This window comes from Ornithodoros turicata, chromosome 4, assembly GCF_037126465.1.
Source record: "Ornithodoros turicata isolate Travis chromosome 4, ASM3712646v1, whole genome shotgun sequence".
NCBI lineage: Eukaryota > Metazoa > Arthropoda > Arachnida > Ixodida > Argasidae > Ornithodoros > Ornithodoros turicata.
This window is the reverse complement of record NC_088204.1, coordinates 48,609,447-48,629,031: the sequence shown is the minus strand read 5'-3', so window position 1 is coordinate 48,629,031 and position 19,585 is coordinate 48,609,447. Positions and strand designations below refer to the sequence as shown.

The following is a 19,585-nucleotide window of genomic DNA, read 5'->3' as shown; positions in this document are numbered from 1 at the left end:
TCTTTTTATGTGCTGCGCCCTGTACTGGAGTTTTTAACGACTTTAATGCAGGACCAAACCAGTTTTGGGCGCCCGAATTTTAACATCGTTCGACAAGGACACATGTGACGTACTTGTGAATATAGTCGCTCATAGGTTCGCGCTGCCCACGGAGTTCAATATGCGACCTTCAGGACAGTCATATTGAAGCATAGGAGTTGGAAATCTTCGTGGGTTGTAATGCACTCATACTGCAGTCATTCGGCAGTGTTTTCGAGCTCCTTGCAGCACAAGCATTCGATCTCCTTCGGCATTATGACACACCAGCCACACCGGCACCATGAACAGCAAGTGCGCATTAAGTATCAGAACACGAAATTTCAGAGAACGTTTACATGTTCGATCACAGTGTGCGTTAAAAAGCTCATCGCTTACCTGTCTGTCGAAAACAGGCGACTCATGCTGTTTGCTTCATCTGTGACCGATGTTCGTAGAGCTCTAACTTCGTCTCGCATTCGCGGCATCGGCGACGTTTCGAAAGCCTACCGAGCTGTTCAGCACGCAGAATTTTCTTCTCGATCGCAGAAAGGTCAGAAAGAAGTTCCGGGCTCGAAGTCTCCGCATTTCTTCCTTTGGACGTCCATATTGAAGATCGCTTTCCGGACGGATGCCGGCGCTCTCACAAACTCACTAACAACAGAACTTCCGGTCCGGGCGCAAAATGAAACGTGGACCTCGTGCTTTCGTCACGCACACGGAAATTGGCGGATGTCCACTACAAAGAGGCTAGATTTTGACCCCGATTGCGTGAGTTGAGGAGGAAAAGCGAAGCCGGTTTTCAGCTCCCCGTTTGGCAAACTTTGCCGCCGCGCACAGCCAAAATATTTCGCGTGTAGCTTGGAGGCATATTATACCTTCGTAATAGATGCAAACGAAAGATTTGTCGAACTTCTGGTCAGAGTCCCTTTAAGAGGTACTAACAGTCAGGCTAAATTTCTGCGGGCTGAGGCGTGAAGCACGCAACATTAAGACTGCAAGTGCTAGCGACCAATTATTTCGATAAAGGAGGCCTCACACTAACTCAAAGTTATCACAACACTTGGGAACATCAGCTACGGATATGTCAAGCAACAAGCGGTGACATCGGTGATCGAGGTGGGTGTGTACACCTATCCTGTCAGAGTGCCATATATTTCGGATAGCAGAGTGTTTTCAGTAAGTATTTCTGATTTGAATGCACTAGCAGGTCGTACGCTGGTTCAGAGGTGCATTTTGCATTGTGACATATTTATCTGTGTAGGTCTAAAACGACGCATTGAATTAACCGACGCTGACAAAATAAAGCTATTCTCAGTGTTGTGAAAGCTATAGCTAGGATGCTTCAGAAAAATCTTGAACCTGTTCTTTTGCAGTGAGAAAGTGGAAGATGACTTACACGGCCAACTACATTCCGCAGGCTAAGGGACCGTAGCCCTCGCAGATGTGCCGCTTTGAAGTTTCTTATTGTGTAATAAACGTTCTTTGTTCTGTCTATGCTGTTTTTACTGTGTAACCATCACAAGTAAATAAAATAAAGAAATCAAATCAAATCACATACTACCTGTAGAACCCAATAAAAACCTGCCACAGTGTCCACACGATAACCACAGAACAGCCCCCCTACATGCCTCAAATTATTGAAAATGTGTCCTGTGTTCGTCGGCCAGGATGTCCTGTAGACCGGTTCGGGTAGTAACATTGAACAAAACATGTTAGTACAATGAAAGATGAAAGTCACTGAAAAGGTTAGCTAGCTGTAGGGCTCGAACCCACATCTTCTGGATTGCCGGTCCAGGGCTCTACCAATTGAGCTAAGCTAACACGCCTTCTCAGTGACTTCCATGGTGCGTCAGTTCTTTCATGTTAGCTAGTACAATTTCCATCCTTGGGAAGTTTGGGTGATCCGATCTCGTTACTCCATGGGACATCCTGAGGTTGTATATGGCTGACTGGGCACAATTGTTATTGCATGCAGAAGATTGAGCCGATTGATGCAGGCAGAAGGAAGTAGCCTGCGCGGTTATGAATTGATCATTATCCCATGCGGCCGACTGATGCAGACGGAAGTAAGGAAGATTGCGGTAAGAATAGCTCAGAGTTAGATGGTTATATAATGCTGCCAACTGATGCAGGCGGAAGGAACTAGCCTGCGGTAGGAATATGTTATGGTTAGATCGTTATTCCATACGACTTCGAAAGGAGCTGTGCCGACATATGTCTGACAGCGTCTGAGGAAAACCCAGGAAACACCCCATGCAGCACAGCCGGCACCGAAATTCGGACCCGGGTACCTCCCGGTCTTCCAGTGACCTCCCAGGGACATGGCCAGCACGCTAACCACTCAGCCACGGCGGGGGGATATGTTTAATACAAAGAAAAGGAAATGTCAGCCAGGCTAATGCCAGCTTGCTACTCAGTCATGGGATAGCTGGTAGCCGTACCGATAAGCGGTGCTCTAGTGGACCAGCCAACCAATAAAAATTGGTTACAACCAATTCTCCCCACGAAAGCGGTCATATGGTGTTCTTTGTTTTCGTATGACGGCGACAATGATTCAATGGCTGGTCGATAACAGTGTCGTAGTGCTACTAGCAAATGGCACGGATGGTTCCTCACGAAAGAAGAAGAAGAATACTGAATATTCCGCATCACTGATGTCCATATCGACACGCTCATCATCGGCTCTCTAAGGCTACTAAGGCTCGATAGCAGTTATTCGCTTTCAATCTGACTTGGGCGGCATTTAACATGATGTGGTTCTTGTTGCTCCTGTTGTGGCTGGGAGAGACCGGAGCAGAAGAGTTCGTCGATGCTCCAGAGGTCGGCCACACGTTTCGGGTTCTTCAACAATCGCCGAAGATCCATACTGCGCAGCCACTGGACGCACTCGTAAAGTTCCATTGTTATTGCACTCTTTATAATACTCCTTAGCATATTGAAGGGTGTAGTTCCGCAGACGGGCATTTTAAAAATTGGCGAGCGCGTTTGAAAGTGAAATAATGCGCGGGAACCGAACCAGGGTGTTTTCACATGACATCAAAGGAACGCGTTTGGCCGCCATGGTGGTGGTCACTTTTTCGGCACAGTTGCAGAGATCATCTAGCATTTGCTCGAAAACGAAGCCTTGAATGGTGTTTTGAAATCCGGCTACATCCGCACCCTTCTTTATCCCGAAGACAGTTCGTCATTGTCTTTTCACATTTTCTGTTATGAAAACTATGGTTGCTCGCATTAAAAAATAGCGCAGTTTGTCATATTTCAATGCCGCTAGCACGAAACGTGACCACCAGTGGGAGGAGCTTACGAGCATGTCACGTCACAGCCACGTCACAATATTACGTACGTGATAACTCCCTATACAGAGTCAAAAAAATATCATTTTGTTTCAGTTGTTTATGTCATCAGTTGTTGATGTCTGTGGGATTCCACCCCTAATCCTATGTGGGTGGAACAGCCGACCCGTCAGACCCCCATAACCGCCACGCCAGAAAGCACAAACAAGTAGCACGGCTTGCATAAAACACACTAAGCCCTTTTTTAATTCAGGAACGGCTAAAAACCAGAAACATGCTTCCTGTAAGCATAGCGGCTCCCGAAAAAACGTGCGTCCTCTCTCGATGCCACAGAACACAAAAAGCCCCAATTCGAAACCCTACCCGGTTTTATCGCTCTGCCTAGACGTCCGCCTCGTACACGCGCGGCCCCACATTGCGTCTGTGAAATAACATTTGAAGCACTTCCGCTACAGCATATCGACGGCCTTGTTAAGATTAGCAGGGGTGGAGACCGCCATCTTGTGTGCCACTGAGGGCCACTTGGGCTGGGGAGTCGTCTGGTAAGCAATTTAGGTTGAGCTATGTTAGGGTTTGAAAGGATGTAACATTTTCTCTTGTTTCCTGTAATACTGAGCAGGATTTGGGATTAGAAAATATGAATTTTAAAGGATACGGGAATTGTTTCATTTCACCAAGTACAGCTTTTAACCTCCGGATAGTGGAAGAAGCCTTGACAATTGAAAAAGGAAAAGGGAGAATGTTTGAATAATGTTTGAATTCAAAAAAGTGGTGCCTTGTGTTATGTGCAAAGTATGGTGCACGCGTTGCAGACTCTGCTGACGTATACTGTCCACTATCACTACAGACTGTGCTCACGTAGAGGGCCTGTTCATCATCAAGGTTAGGTTAGGCCGCGTTTTGCGCATTGCACTCACTGCAAAGTGGAGCCTGTGCTAGAGTGTCCATCTGTCACCAAGGTCAGACTATGTCACGTTTTGCGTATTGCACTCACTAGGGAATGTGCTCACGTAGAATCCATCGTCACCAAGGTCAGATCAGGTCACGTTTTGCATATTGCAGACACTGGAGACTGCGCTCACGTAGGGTGTCCATCCGTCACCAAGGCTAGGTAAGGTCACGTTTGGCGTATTGCACTCACTCGAGACTGCGCTCACGTACAGTGTCCATCCGTCATCAAAGATAGGTGAGGCAGGGTTTCGCGTATCACACTCAATGGAGATTGTGCTCAGGTAGAGCGTCCATCCTTCACCAGAGTTAGGTTAGGTCACGTTTCGCTTATTGCACTACCCTGGAGACTGTGCTCACGTAGAGTACCCACACGTCACCAAGGTTAGGTTAGGCCACGTTTTGCATAATGCCCACACTGGAGACTGGGCTCTTATTGAGCGTTCATGCGTCAACAAAGTTGGCATAGGCCGCGTTTTGCGTATGGCACTCACTGTAGCCTGAATAACGCTAAAAATTGGCGGTTTGGTACCTCATTCCTAGAATCGATTTAAAGGGACGGTCTCGTACAGCCAGGGCGATTCCGAAACTTTGCCACAACTATCTTCACGAGTACTGTACACATACAACCGTCAAAGTTTCTTTCAGAATAACCAAGTTGTTTTCGAAACGAGCCGTAATAGTAGACGACGGAACATGCGCATGACGTCGGCCTGCCGGTACGTCGCCGTTGCCATGGCAATCGGAACTTGCAAGGGGACACTCAGACATATATCTCTGCGAGCGGAGAATCTAGCCCGTGCATTGACTGTGGGGTCTACGATAATGTGGCACATAATCGGATACGCAGAAGCTAAGTCACGTGTCTTCTTTCCCCGAGTATTTAATGCGTTTTTTAAATAAACGTGCACTCCTTCTCCACGTACGTCGTCAGCGACACTTCATTTCGAAACATGATCAGTGTGCAACGGGGAGTGTAATGGAAGCGCGCGTAGTATATTTTTGGTCGGAGCTGTAATGCGACCGCGCGCGCAGATGGCTGCGACTTCAGATATGTGATTGTGAGTGAGGTTGTTCTGCGACTTTTAACTTGTCTCTGAATATTAACACAGTTGTTCTAAACCACCATGTGGGCCACTTCTTAGAATGTGCGTTTTTTGCCCGAGAACTGAAAGAAAATGTACAAGAGTTGCCGCGGTCCTCAGTAACTTCTGAAAGTTGTCTGCTCACGCAGGTGCACTGGCGCGCGCAAAAGCAGCCGACTTCTGTATCCTATCACGCACTTTCCCGCAGGGCGACGTAGCAGTTCGGGTTGTTGCCAACCGAGACCGTGGCATGCTCTGCCATCTTTATCAATTTAATTCGGCTATTTAATAACCGTGACGTGCTTTGTCGGATAAATTTGCGGTATTCCATTTTCAACAAAGGACAATCGAATGATACACTGTATGAGAGGGGCAGGGGGTACGAGACCGTCTCTTTAAAAATAACAGTCCTGTTGCGAGTTGCTGTCGTGTTGCCCGTCCTTTTCGTTCCCCAGCACTGGTTCTGTTATCGATTTTAAGAACGGGAGACTGTGCTCACGTAGAGTGTGTATACGTTGCTGAGGTTAGTTCAGGGCATGTTTTTGCGTGTTTGATGTGTTGAAGACTGAGGTTTTGGCAGAAATGTGAACTTAGGGGGTATGTCAATGAGTAAATCGCTGAAAAACAAAGTGTAGTCGCGGTTGATGTATTACATACATGTGAGAAATATGTAACATTGAGTACTCACGACAGCCTGCTTGAAAAGGGCATTTGTCCTGGACGGCGTATCGAAAAACGAAATCTGCAGATTCTTCATGTGATATTGTTTTAGTCCGAACCTGGATATGCGGCGCTAATATCTTGAAATATTTTATCAAATGTGTCGTGTTTATGGCACCTACATTCACAGCACCATAAAAGCTCTAACAAATGCTATCGTTCTTCGTTCTTCTGCCATGTTATCGTTCTTCACATCCCGTCTTGCCAATTCCTCTCCTGGGGGCTTCGGCTCCGTATCAATTTGGTTTGTTTTGGCCCTTGTGTCAGGATCAATGTAGTTTAAGCAATGGTTTCCTGTCAAGCGCCCGAATCCATTTTTATAAAGCCCCATGTACCCTTTCCAGCAATCAGTGATTATCACAGGTTTTTCTACATTGTTTTTGATTTGTCATAGTAACGTTCTCGCATCGCTCATGTTATCCCGACAAACATCCAATCGAAGATGATTCGTATGGATGTCAATCATGCCGGTCACCCATGTCCCTTGTACGGCCCTCCTTGTATTGTATTTTGGCATCCCAACTTTGCATGCATCTACTTCTGGTGGTGGTTCCGGTTCCGGTTCCGGTTCTCAAGCCAGGCAAAGACCCATCTGCTGCTATTAGTTATCGCCCCATCGCATTAACCAGCTGCCTTGGGAAGACTTTCGAGCGCATGGTAAATGCAAGGCTCGTATATGTTTTGGAAGAGGCAGGCATCTTTGACAAACACCAAAGTGGTTTTCGTTCGGGCCGAAGCACCCAGGACAACCTACTCCACCTAGAATCACAAATCAGAGAGGCTTTTGCTCGAGGGCAGTTCTGCGTGTCCGTGTTTTTTGATCTCGAAAAGGCGTACGATACCACATGGCGTTTCGGGATTCTGCAAGATCTACACGCATGTGGCATCACGGGGTGCATGTACAGGTGCATCGAGAATTTCCTCAGAGATAGAAAGTTTCGTGTCCGTCTGGGCTCGACTTTGTCTGACGTCTTTGTACAAGAGAACGGGGTTCCACAGGGGTCTGTGCTGAGCGTTACGCTATTCGTTGTGAAAATGAACACGATAGCGAGAGCCATCCTACCTGGCGTCCAGTACTCCCTTTACGTAGACGATGTCCAGATTTCCTACACAGCATCAAGTCTTTCGACAGCTGAGAGACAGGTGCAGCTCACGATCAACCGCCTTTCTAAGTGGGCTGATGAAAACGGCTTCAGGTTTTCCGCGCAAAAGACAGCGTGTGTTGTCTTTACTAGGAAGCGAGGCACATTTGCTGAGCCCTCGCTGCTCCTCGGTGGCAACACACTACCAGTTTCTGATGAGCAAAAATTTCTGGGGGTGGTGTTTGACAAGAAGCTGTCTTTTGTGCCACACATAAACTATATAAAACAGAAGTGCCTGAGATCCTCCAACATACTCAAAGTTTTATCCCATCGATCGTGGGGAGCCGACACAGTCACACTGTTGCGGGTCTATGACTCGGTTGTGCGATCAGTAATTGAGTACGGGAGTGTCGTGTATGGCTCGGCGCGGCCTTCGGCATTGAAGGTGTTGGACCCCATCCACCATGAAGGCATCCGACTGGCCACCGGGTGCCTTCCGGACGTCCCCTGTGAAGAGTTTGTATGTTGAGGGCAACGAATGGTCGCTCGAGAGACGGAGGCAATTTGAACATGTGAAGGCTGCGCTAAAGTACAGATGCCAGTGCGATGACCCAGTTGTACACTGTAGTGTGAACCCCGCTCTGGAGCGACTCTTCCTTGCAAAGCCCTCTGTTGTACCCTCGTTTCCGCTTCGCGTGCAGGCGGCGAGTTCCCGTCTGGGATTCAGTCCCTTTGGCGTTCCCCTGCAGCAAGCAGTCCTCGATGCTGCGCCTTGGCAGAGACATCTCATACAATCCAATTTAAAAATGACACAGTTTGACAAACAATCCACTGCACACACTGTCATTCTCCAGGAATTCCTGGAGATTCACCGTAACTTCGGGAACCACCATGCAATCTACACTGATGGGACCAAAGTAAGCAATGGTGTGGCGGCCGTTGCCCTTGAAGGTGATTCTATTATGACGGCACGCCTGAACACGAACGCCACAGTTTTCACCGCAGAGCTTTACGCGATTCTCCTGGCTCTGCGGCACATTCAACAAAACGACCTTCAAAATTCAGTAATTTATTCCGATTCGCTAAGCTCTGTGCGTGCGCTGCTTTCATTCTATGACAGCAAGAATCACCTCGTCAAGCGAGTACGAGCGCTTGCGACCCAACTTTGTTCCCGAGGCTTTTCAATCTGTCTCTGCTGGGTCCCCAGCCACACTGGGATCCCGGGGAATGAACGAGCCGACCGTGAGGCTCGGCGAGCGTTGGCACAAGAGGAGTCAGCTCTAGGACTACCCTACCAAGACATCCTGCCAGTGTTAAAGAGAGCTGTCTGCACACAGTGGCAGCAGGAGTGGGACATGGAAGAAAATAACAAGCTACACCTCACACAGCCACACGTTTCCCCCCCGCATCGGACTGAACACATCAACAGATCATCCGAAGTTCTTTACGCGAGATTGAGGATTGGACACACATGGCTTACGCATCACCACCTACTCAGAGGTCAGGATCCGCCAGCTTGTGCGCACTGCGGTGACAGCTTGACTGTCTTGCACGTACTGGCATCCTGCCCTCACTTCGAACACCAACGCCAACAGTATTTCACCGCATTCTACAGATACCATGTCCCACTCCACCCAGCCCTTCTACTGGGTGACACTCCTCTTGTGCCGTTTGATAACGTCATTAAATTTCTGACCACATGTGGGTTTCTTAGTCAGATGTAGATGATAAGCATTGCTCCGCTTTTATCCAATATCACTGAACTCATGTAAATATCTCATTGTCACACTTTTGTCACACATTGTCACACTAGCTTGCTTGTTGTCGTCATCCTCTTCTCTCTCTTATCCTCGTCAATCTCATCGCTCATACCTGTAGATAGATTTTAACTACCACACACTCACACTCTCTCTCACATCATCTTTCCCATAATCATCTCCGACACGCTCACCATGGTTTTGGCGCTCTATGGCCTTTGTTGCCTTTGTGCCATTAAACAGATCAATCAATCAATCAATCAATCAATCAATCTACTTCTGCGACATGGCCATCGCCCCCAATCTTCCCCATGTCTGACTAAGTACTTCTTCGAACGTTACCACATAGCTCCCTGTAGTAGTAGTTATGTGCGACTGTTTCTCGTTGTTTTTTTTTTTTGTTTTTGTTTTTTTTTTTTTGCCGTCGAATTATGTCGCTGTGACAGCTATGTCGTAGTTGCAGTCCCTAGCATACGAGAAAGTGATGCGATCACCTGTCTTGCTGACGTACGGGTCACGAGTTCCACAAGCCTTCTAAGTGCCAAGCCAAGCCAAATTCGCCGTCATTGATTGTCCGAAAAGCCGATTATCCCCGTGATTTTAATGCACCTGAACTTGCTGTATTCGGTTTCCAATAGGTTTACCGCCACGACCGTGCTGCAATATGGACGTCTTCGTGTCCTCGGGAGAATACCGTTTGCTTGCATCCATTGCAGCGAGTTCGTCGCGAGTGCGACTCCCACTTGCATGACACCAGGCATATAAGCGTCGTAGTGAAAAAAACGTTCGTGTGAAATGGTGAAGCGAAGCGTCCCAGCGAAAAGCGTCCTCTGCGTCCGATGTGCTCTGTGGCATTCGCGCCTTAGTTTCCCGCGCATTTAGTGAAAAGAGGGCACTGTCGCGTTTCCGGTATGGGACTTCCGTTGTTGTGGCGCCGCTCATCTGGGTCCCTCCAATATGGTCCATTTGGTTGAAAAAAAACACAATTAAAATACTTCTGTATACGTATTTTGCGACATTCGAGGCTGTTCTTTATGTCAATTGACGTTTAATTTTGCTCTCCTTCCGGTATTATCATTTCCGTATTTTTAGTTATTTTTTGTTCAAGAAAAAGTCATAAGCCCGGCTACGAAACTATACACATATTGCATTCTGGCATTCTATATCAGTAGGCAGTCACGGGAAGTATAGGGCTGTGCGAGTAGCAAAATTTTCGAGCTCGAGTCGAGTTCGAGTAATACCAAATCACTGTTTCGAGTATCGAGTCGAGTTTGAGTACTTGGCGTACCATTAAATGATAGATATAAAATGAGATATAAAATTGTAAAAATTTTATTGAAACAATGTGCCATCTAAGTACAAAACTGCTGAATGTCCGTTATAACCATAAGTATGAAGAGACAAGTTATTGTGTAAGAAAACTAGTTTTTCTACAAGATGTGGTTGAAGACATTCTCTTCTCGTGGTCAGGCTGTTCCCCGAAGAGGAAAATGCCCGTTCACTTGGAACAGAGGTGGCCGGTATGGCTAAGTATTCCCTGGCCAGCCTTGAAAGTTGCGGGTACTTGTGTGACCCTGTACACTCCCACCCCTGAAGAGGATCCTTCTCTCGTGGCAGAAGGCCTTCCTCACAATAGTCACTCATTTCTTTCTCGATGGGTAAACGTCCGGATGCAGGAACGTTCGAAGCTAGCTTGTCAAAAGCCTCCCAAACCCCTTGTGATGAGCTAGTGCTTGGTTGGGATGCACTTGTTGGGAGCTCAGAAATATCCTCCATAAGCTGTGCAGCATGCTGCTTCACATGGTCTTTGATCCATGTCAACTTGTGAGTACTTGTGACATACACAGTTCCTTTGTAGCGAGGGTCCAAGAACATGGACATAGCAGCAGTTTCATCATGATCATATTGTGGGAACCGTGCAGTAATAGCTCTGGCAAAGATTCCAGCAAAGATAGATTTGTATTTCTGTTGTGACAGGCATTCTAAAAGCCCATGAATTATGGGTATTTGGGTGGGTAACGTGGCATATTTCTCACCACTCAGAAGTGTTGTGGCATCATACAGGGGCTTCAACATCTCCACAAAGTCAGCAACTTCTCTCCATTCTGAAGATGAAAAGCATTCAATGTCTGCATCAGACGTTGCAAGCTCGACAGTAATGGCTTCTTTAAGCTCCAGGTGTCTTGAAAGCATCAAATACTGGCTATTCCAACGTGTGTCGACATCTTGCACCACATGGAGAGCAGGTTTTTTCGTTTGCAGCAACATATCATGCGACCTTTTTTGTGCTGCTGAACTGTGTTTGTAGTGTCCAACTATTGATCTGCCTTTTTTGCATAAGGTACTTAAAGTCGAGCACTCTTGTTTGGCATCATGAATTGCAAGCTGAAGCGTATGAGCAAAGCATGAGCGTTCACTCCATTTCAGTTTCGTTACGGCGGCACGAATGTTCCTTCCATTGTCAGTGACAATATAAAGTTTGTATTTCTCAGTGGGTATGCCCCATTTTTGACACAGTCCATTCAAAGCAGCAGCAATACTATTACCTGTATGTTTCTCGGGGAAGTGTCTCACGTTCAGTAAATACCTCTTCATGGCGAAGTCAGGCGTCAGAAAGTGGCATGTGAGGCTTATATATGAGTCATTAGCCCTCGATGTCCACATATCTGATGTGAACGCAAAGGAGCGCACTACATCGTCCATCGCCGCGCGAAGCTCGCTGTCAACGCGTTTCCTCGTGTCGTCGTAGATACGTGGAATCAGAGTGCGGGAAACAGTAGTACGCGAAGGCACGAAGCTGGCTTAAGCTGGTGAGCTCCCGCTTGAAGTTCTCCGTGAACGGGAAACGGCTCGGCACTACCTCCGTTTGCGTGCTCACATTCCCCGCCACCCGCTACTCAGGAAAATTCGATACCGCCCTGGAAGCGACTTCTATCGAGTAGCGCAGAGGACACGCCAGACTCTCACTGGCTTCATAACTAAGGACACTATACCGCCGGAAGCCCCCTGGTCTCTCCCGGTACCGCCCACGTTTGTACGCCTCCCAAACCTTCTGCAAAGAAGAGATCAGGTCCCCCCTCAAGTCCTCCGAGCCCATTTTCATGCTCTGGTAGACGAGAAGTTTTCTACGTTTACGGCAGCATATACTGATGGCGCATCCCGAAACAACAAGTCCGCCTCAGCCTTCGTCATTCCATCCGAAGGCGTCGTGCACGGAAGACGCCTTTCACATCCAACCTCCTCCACAGCTGCGGAACTCTATGCCATCCTTTTCTTTCTACAACACATCGCTGATTTTCCACCCCGGGAATGGGCAGTCTTTACAGACTCCAAATCTGCACTTCAAGCAATTGAAACTTCCGGCATACGAGGCCCATCCGCACCCCTAGTCACCGACGTGTTAATGGCTTACCACACTATCTACGCCGCAGGCCACAGGCTAGTTCTCCAGTGGGTTCCAGCCCATTGTGGTGTCGTGGGGAACGAGCAGGCCGACAGCGCCGCAGAAGCAGCACTCTCGTCTCGGAACCGGACCCGTATTGTTCTGCTCAGAGGAGACCGCCGTTCAATTCTGCGACGTCTAGTGACACCCCTGGCTTCCCGCCAACGGACAACCGACATTCTTCCCCCCTCTATGTTGAACAGAGTTGATCCCATGCTCGCTTTCCGCATGCCACGAAACACACCTCGTCAGGATGCTGCATTAATCCACCGCATGTGCCTCGATGTGGCCTTTACAGCTCAGTGGCGTTACCGCTTGAGACAAATTGATTCTCCCACCTGTTGCCACTGTGGTGCTCTTGAGGATCTGGAGCACATTCTTCTTAATTGCCCTCACTACGAACCTTCCCGAATGACACTCTCCGAGTCTCTTCGTCAGCTGGACTCTCGCCCTTTCTCCCTACCGAAATTGCTTGGTCCCTGGCCCAATCCAGCCCAGCAACGCTCTGCGCTCAAAGCTCTTCTGACATTTCTGGACACCATCGGACTTAGATCGTTATTGTAAAGGGGCTCGTTATTTTATTCCCCGCATTCCACCAAGCACTGGGGTAGAGTATCGCCTGTTGCGATGAAACTCCCCACTCTCCAAGGCCGAAAATAAAGTTGTTGTTGTTGTTACGCGAAGGCAGCTCGTAGTTGGGTACAGCTTCTTTCATTAAAGCACTGAAGCCCCTGTCTGCTACTATAGATAGCGGCTGAGAGTCCAAGGCTATAAGCTCAGCTACCTTTCGATTCAGGGCTTTCACCTTGCTTGCTGGAAGCGGTTCATTATGTTTCAAAATATCTGCTATCGTTGGCTGCTTCGCCGAACAGATGCTGTCCCCACTTTTCTTCCTATATTCTGCTATTGCTACTGGGTGAACATTCAAATGCCGCAGAAGGGCGTGAGCCTGTTGGCGTCTCCAAAGTGCTGGAGCACGCATTGCACGAAGCGTCCGTACTGGAAATTTTCGTGAAGTAGTCCCACACAAGGCTTTTAGCCCTTTTCGGTGGTTGTGCAGGTGCACTGTCGTCGTTTTTGTCAGACATTCCTGAGTTATCTGAGTAGAACCGAAAAACACTCAAAAAGACGCTTCCGTCGAAGAAACGAAACTACAAAATGCGCTCCACCCGCAGCGCGAACGCTCCATAGCGCAGTAGCCAGTTGAAGCCGGTTTGCCATTCATAGCCACTACTCAGTCGTTAGCCGAGTCGACGAAAGCCGAAGCTATAGTGGAAACAATGGCGGAATTGTTGATATGGTCTAATACACGGTAGGTGCATTATTTTCGATTGCACCTCCTGCACCAGATCTGAACTGGGTTATTTGCGTGCTGCACTTTCCTGTTGAAAAGAAAGGCTTTACTAATAAAGTTCCTTTCAGCTGGAAAGTGCAGCTCCCGAAAACCCGTCTTGCGTGGAGTCCAAGGTAGTGCAATCCAGTGCAAGTGAAAAGAATGCGCTTACTGTAACGGCGATGACGGCTGCGTAGAATGCGTGTTTCCAAATGGTGGAATCGTTGCAACAGGTTATAGGAGATGATCTGATAGATTTTGGATCTGGATCTAACGCGAGCTCGAAACGATATCGAGTACTCGAAAGTTGACGAGTCACCATTTGTCGAGTCGAGTTCGAGTCGAGTATGAGATCGACTCGACTCGAACTCGAAATTTCGAGTACTCGCACAGCCCTAATTTAAAGTACCAAGTACTCAAGTACTACTTTAAGTACATTTCCCAGTACTTGTACTTTACTTCAAGTATGTTTCAGTTTGTGTACTTTGTACTGTACTTTAAGTACTTTTCTTCGGTACTTTCCTTTCAGGTACTCAAGTACCCAATAGGCAATACAAACGGAGACCTTGGTTGCAAACTCATTGCTTTCGGTTCATAATAATGAGTCAGCTGTAAACTATATACATGTTTTCTAACTAGCATTTGCCAAAAATGCTTGCTAAAAGCTTTCTAAGGATAACAGTCGAAACATAATTACCTCACGTTTTATCACTTCGAAGTGTTGAAACGTCCAGCGATACGATCTAACCTTGTAATGTACTTGATGGGTACTTTAAAGTTCTTTGCCAAGGACTTTGTACTTTGCTTTAAGTACGTTTGTAGTATAGTACTTTGTACTGTACTTAAGGTGCAACATGTGCTAGGTACTTGATACTTTACTTTCAGTACAATTTTGAGGTACTTCGCCCATCACTGTCAGTAGGGAACTGCTCGTTAGGCATCACGACTGTTTGTTTGCAACAATCAGATATGCGGCCCCGTCTTCCACAAGCGACAGAATGGAGCTTTTCTTTCTGTCCAGCAAACGCATGCAAGATTTCTGTTCGTCCAATTTACGGCTAAATAGATAGCGTTTAGTAGTGAGTTTTAGTGCACTGTCTGCTATCGCCTTTGCGTACGTAAGGGATATCGTTGATGGTCCTGCGCACGCGCAGAACATAAGGATAACTTCGCGCATTGCGCAGAACCATTACGCTACTCCTTACGTACGCAAAGGCGACAGTGTACAATGCACTAAAACTCACTATTGACTACGAACGCTATACACTCTTCAGATGAAAAAGAAACGATTCACGAGGAAAGCACAATGAACTTGGGCAATGGAATGGATGAGCGTGAAAAGTTTCGTCCAGCCCAAGATGCCGTGCAAGCTAACTTTTTTTCAGGCTAAATAAAATTTCTCAAATTTCTCAATCTTTGGGCCTTTCGCAAAATCCGTTACGGTAGCTTTATGAGCGATTTCCTCTCAGCATTTCGCGAACAAAGTCTGGCGGTCACGTGGTACTGGGTCACGGCGTCCTACAAAGACTACGCCGTGTTTGGCCAGTGGTACAACAATATCTGGTGGTAGGATATCCTACATCCGGATATGCTGGTATCCGAGTTTGTGCAGGGTGTTTCTTATTGGTTGGTTTTAGTGGAAGTTCCATAGGGCCAACCACCACGTAGGCTTTATAGGGCGACCGTGTCTGTATATACTATGGCGCTTATGGTTCGTAAAGACTGCAAATGCAAGACCATCAAAGAAATGCGAAAAGCGTTTCACTCTCAAAAGTATAAGTGATGAATGAACGAGAGATTTTTAGTTTTTCCTTATCATCCACAGTCTGTACTCGTCTAAATGTGCAGTTTAACTCTTTAGGGTAATGCCTCTGGCGGTAAACCACTGAGGTTCTCAGAATTGGAGCAGATCATGGCTCTTATCGGCTTTCGAGAAACACGCCGTGAGGAAAACAGCAGCCATGACAGCAGCGTGAGAAGCTCCGTGGCAGCGCCCAACGCACTCTTGCGCGACAGTCGTGGCGGAACTGCAGGAAATGGAACTTCCACTGGGCATACGCTTTCACGGTTCGGGTTTCTGGCGGAGGTGGGCGTTGTATCACTCTTCGTGGGCGCAGTCATGGTCCTTCTAGGGTGTGTGGCTGTATCTGTCTTCAAGGACACATGTAGACGACTTTTGCCATCGGTAGGTGCCTTTCCTCTCTAACAGCCACGCAACACAACCAGCCACTGTATCCACAAGCTGTCAAATGTCAATATTTCCGCGACTATTTTTTTTCCTTTCCGTTGTTGCCTTCACGTGCGTTGAGCGAATGCTCCCTGTTTGTACGTCTCCTCATGCAGTGAGGCTCGTGTACATGACGTCACGCGCAGCCTTTGAGCGCTTTCGAGCCACGTGACTGGGGAAAACAGGGGGATGCGTCACAGGCGTCATACTGCGGGCCGAATGAGGCAACAGCGAGTGTTTTGCTGCATACCCTCCTACTGTGCGGCAATAGGTTATCCCGAGTCACGTGAGTGCACAAGCCTCATTAGTCACACGTGGCTCTATCAAAACAACTTCGAGTGTCAAGTGTATTTTAATTGAACAACCTGAAGTGCATACACGATACCGTCTCCTGCATGCGCTCTTCGGTTGTTGAATCATGTGTCACTAACTTGCCCTTATTACCAATTTTGTACTGGTGATATGAATTACGTTGGTTGTTCCAGAAGTGTGTTCTATGGATTGACGAGTCCCGAGTATGGTACATGCATTTATGACCATCAGATTTCGTAGATACAATTTTCTCATTAGCCATTCCGATACCAATGGCCGTTGCCGTTCTGCATAAAACGCTCGGGAGGGACATAGTGCGACAAGGATATTTTGGCAAAATAGTGTCGCACTTCAAATTGCAATACTACCGTCCCGAGTTGGTGGTATAAGGAGTGTAAATGAAAGTTTCATCGCAGGTCACTCGAATCCTGATGAGCGGCAGCGACGATACTACGGATCTTCTCAACGGCAGCATAATCGCTTCCACGTTGCGGTCTTCGAACGACAAAGGAGAAATCGAGAAGATGAGGAAAAAGCGCCTCCAGCGCGGCCCATTTACGATGATGCGAAATCTTGATTCAAATAATAGGCTAGTCTAGTTTGTGGATTAGTGCACATAAATACCGACTGTACCTGTATTATGTACGTACTGATTGTGTCGCTCCTAGAGCATTGCTATCTATCTGCTATATGCTCTATGCTTGCTATATGCTAGCACAGCTATCTCAAGCTCTATCAGCCTCCTTTGATCGAAACGTGCGTATATACTGGAACAGTGCGGCAATATTGGCGCAGGTGCTATAGTAGTGCAGGAAGAACAAGGTGCATTTAGCTTATGGCAACGGTCTTTAGCAATGTCCACCTGCGCGATCTAGAGTACCCCCTCACCAGCCGATGACCCCCCGCTCCAGTGCCCACGCGCACTAACGTGCAAAGAATAGACATACACGTTGTACGGGCTAGATATTTTCATTATCCTAGTGGAATTGAATTTAAACAGACAGATATCAGAGTCAGTGAGTCGGTAGGTAGGTGGCAGTGTAGGGAGGTGTAAGTCATAGCGAGCAATAATTACTCCACACAAATTTTGCACTATATGCATATTATTTGACAAGAGGCTGTAACTCTATGAAAAATATTTCTTGCAATTCTATCAACTGAATTCAGAAAGATGCTATCACAGCGATCGCTAATTATTCTAGCATATGTATAACAAACGTTTCTTACACACACATTTTATAGTTTGTGTATGTCTGAGGAACATAACCAAATCCAGCAATAATTATTTCCATCTGAAACCGAATTTGTTTGTTTTGAAAAGTTTTACACAATGCAAAATCAAACGAAAACAGAACAAATCAGCAATAATTGTAGGACAACCGAGAGAGACGGACAAAAAAGAGGACAACACACACAGATCTTCTGGATCCCGGATCTGTGTGTTTGTTCTCCCCCTTTTTTCCCAGTGCCTATCGGTTTTCCTGCATCATGATGAAGTACTAGCTTGCCTGCACCCTAGTAGTAAGTGTGGGTGTCGTAGTAGACCGGGGTCCACTGAGCAACATGGACACCTGGGCCCTGTGCCGTTCACCCCTGAGTCCTTCTCGCAGTTTTTCCCGCGTGGCGCGTGTGCGGAGGGTTGTCCGCGCGCTTATCGGCGGAGAGAGGGCTGCGTGCGCGTTTACTATAGAACATTTTTTAGTCTGTGCCGACTTCTTTCGTCATTTTTCCGCCTGGGCCGACTTCATTCGTATTCTTACCCGCTACAACAGGTGTGCAGTACGCGATTTACTGCATGCATAGACATGCAAAGGATAGCCATACTCAAAAGTACAAGTGAAAATATATTTATTAAAGCCAGTGCTGTAATGTCAACCTGTGAATGGGAAAAATCTAGCCGCAAAACCTGAAGCAGAGGAAACACAATACACGTGATAAAGAATATACTTATTACAGGTATGATGCTAGCATTGAAGAAGTATCACACATCATGCACAACATTTTTTATTAGTGATAATCACGCAAGTTTTCAATTAAGCAGAAGGGGTAGCACATTTTAATCAAAGAATATATTTTTTAATCAATATGATTACAATCAAAATTACAAGTTTTATTATAAAAAGTCTCACATTGTTATACGTGAGCACCATAGTTAAGTTCTAATTACAAAGTTCAGATAGATGTATGCAACTGCAAGCACAACAGCTAATATTCCAATATGGCACAATGAATCAGATTCTTATGAAGGGATCGGTGAAGTTGGCGGAGGGCATTCGTTTACCGTCGGGCATTTTTCAACTTGGGCCCACTTCATTGGCGTATTTTTTCCCGCTTATCGGCGGGCGGCGCGATGGTGGAGGGTTGTCCGTGCGCTTATCCGCGTGGGGGAGGGCTGCGTGCGCATTTACCCTCGTACATTTTTCAGTCTGGGCCGACTTCTTTCGTCATTTTTCCGTCTGGGCCGACTTCATTCGTATTTTTACCCGCTACATGGGCACCGACAACCCTACCCAGCAACGATGCCATCACACCTGGGCCGACTTCCTTCGCAATTTTTTCAGGTGGCGCGTGAGTGGTTTACATGCAAGTAAGGGCATGCACACTGACGACAACTGGGCCGAATTCATTAACATTTTTTCACCCTGGGCCGACTCCATTCGCAATTTTTTCAGGTAGTGCATGAGTGGTTTACATGCAAGTAGGGACAAGCGGGTGAGGCGCTGTCCGAGTGCCTACCAGCGAGCCGGAGCGCTGCGCGTGCCCTTATTGTGCGTGCGTTTTGTATTTGTTCACCTGGGCCGAGTTCTTTTGCGATTCTACCAGCGGGTCGGAGGGCTGCGTGTTCCCTTACTGTTCTGTATTTTTCACCTGGGCCGCAATTTTCATTCCACTCAGGCACTATAAACATTACCTTGACAGAGGTATATCCACCACGTAGTCAACCAAGCCAGCAATCTTTGTTACTTGAGCCTGATGGGGTCACTCTCTCTATCCCTCTATACAGCCCAAAGCATAGAAACCGCACGTCCTTTGTCAATCTATGGGGCGGGGACTCTCTCTCTCTTTCTTTCAAATTCTTTATCCAAATGGGAATATTCTGAGGACTGGTGCACAGAGGCTACATTTTTTTATCGATCAGCTATCGCAAATAGATGTTAGTATTATTCGATTCTCAACAACACAATAAGACATCTATCAAAACAAACAGTACCAATAAAAAAACCTACGAACAGACATCATTATCACTGCAAACTGCTTTTAGACAAATATCATCTAAGCAAGCCAGAAATATCATTGGCGGTAACAATACACAATCAAAACGAGAAACTTTGTGAATTGTATTTCAGATCAGACACCACTGTCATGCA

At 47.0% G+C, this 19,585-nt stretch overlaps 1 protein-coding gene and 1 non-coding gene across 2 annotated transcripts; one reads left to right on the top strand and one right to left on the bottom strand.

Annotated features, from left to right (window-relative positions):
• Positions 1 to 1,766: 1,766 nt before the first annotated feature.
• Trnaa-ggc (transfer RNA alanine (anticodon GGC)) lies at positions 1,767 to 1,839 on the bottom strand. Its single transcript has one exon. It is a non-coding gene; the product is annotated as a tRNA-Ala (tRNA).
• Positions 1,840 to 2,675: 836 nt separating this feature from the next.
• LOC135393122 (uncharacterized) lies at positions 2,676 to 16,855 on the top strand. The gene is made up of 3 exons (XM_064623665.1): positions 2,676 to 2,907; positions 15,540 to 15,863; positions 16,634 to 16,855. The coding sequence occupies exons 1-3, from the start codon at positions 2,767 to 2,769 to the stop codon at positions 16,814 to 16,816; spliced, it is 648 nt and encodes a 215-aa protein (XP_064479735.1). The 5' UTR covers positions 2,676 to 2,766; the 3' UTR covers positions 16,817 to 16,855.
• Positions 16,856 to 19,585: the final 2,730 nt, after the last annotated feature.

Excerpts from the sequence above, each read along its gene's own strand:
- LOC135393122 (XM_064623665.1), top strand. The coding sequence starts at position 2,767 with ATGATGTGGTTCTTGTTGCTCCTGTTGTGGCTGGGAGAGACCGGAGCA. Across the intron at positions 2,908-15,539 it reads CGCAGCCACTGGACGCACTC|GGTAATGCCTCTGGCGGTAA; the intron begins GTAAAGTTCCAT and ends TTAACTCTTTAG. Across the intron at positions 15,864-16,633 it reads GTAGACGACTTTTGCCATCG|GTCACTCGAATCCTGATGAG; the intron begins GTAGGTGCCTTT and ends GTTTCATCGCAG.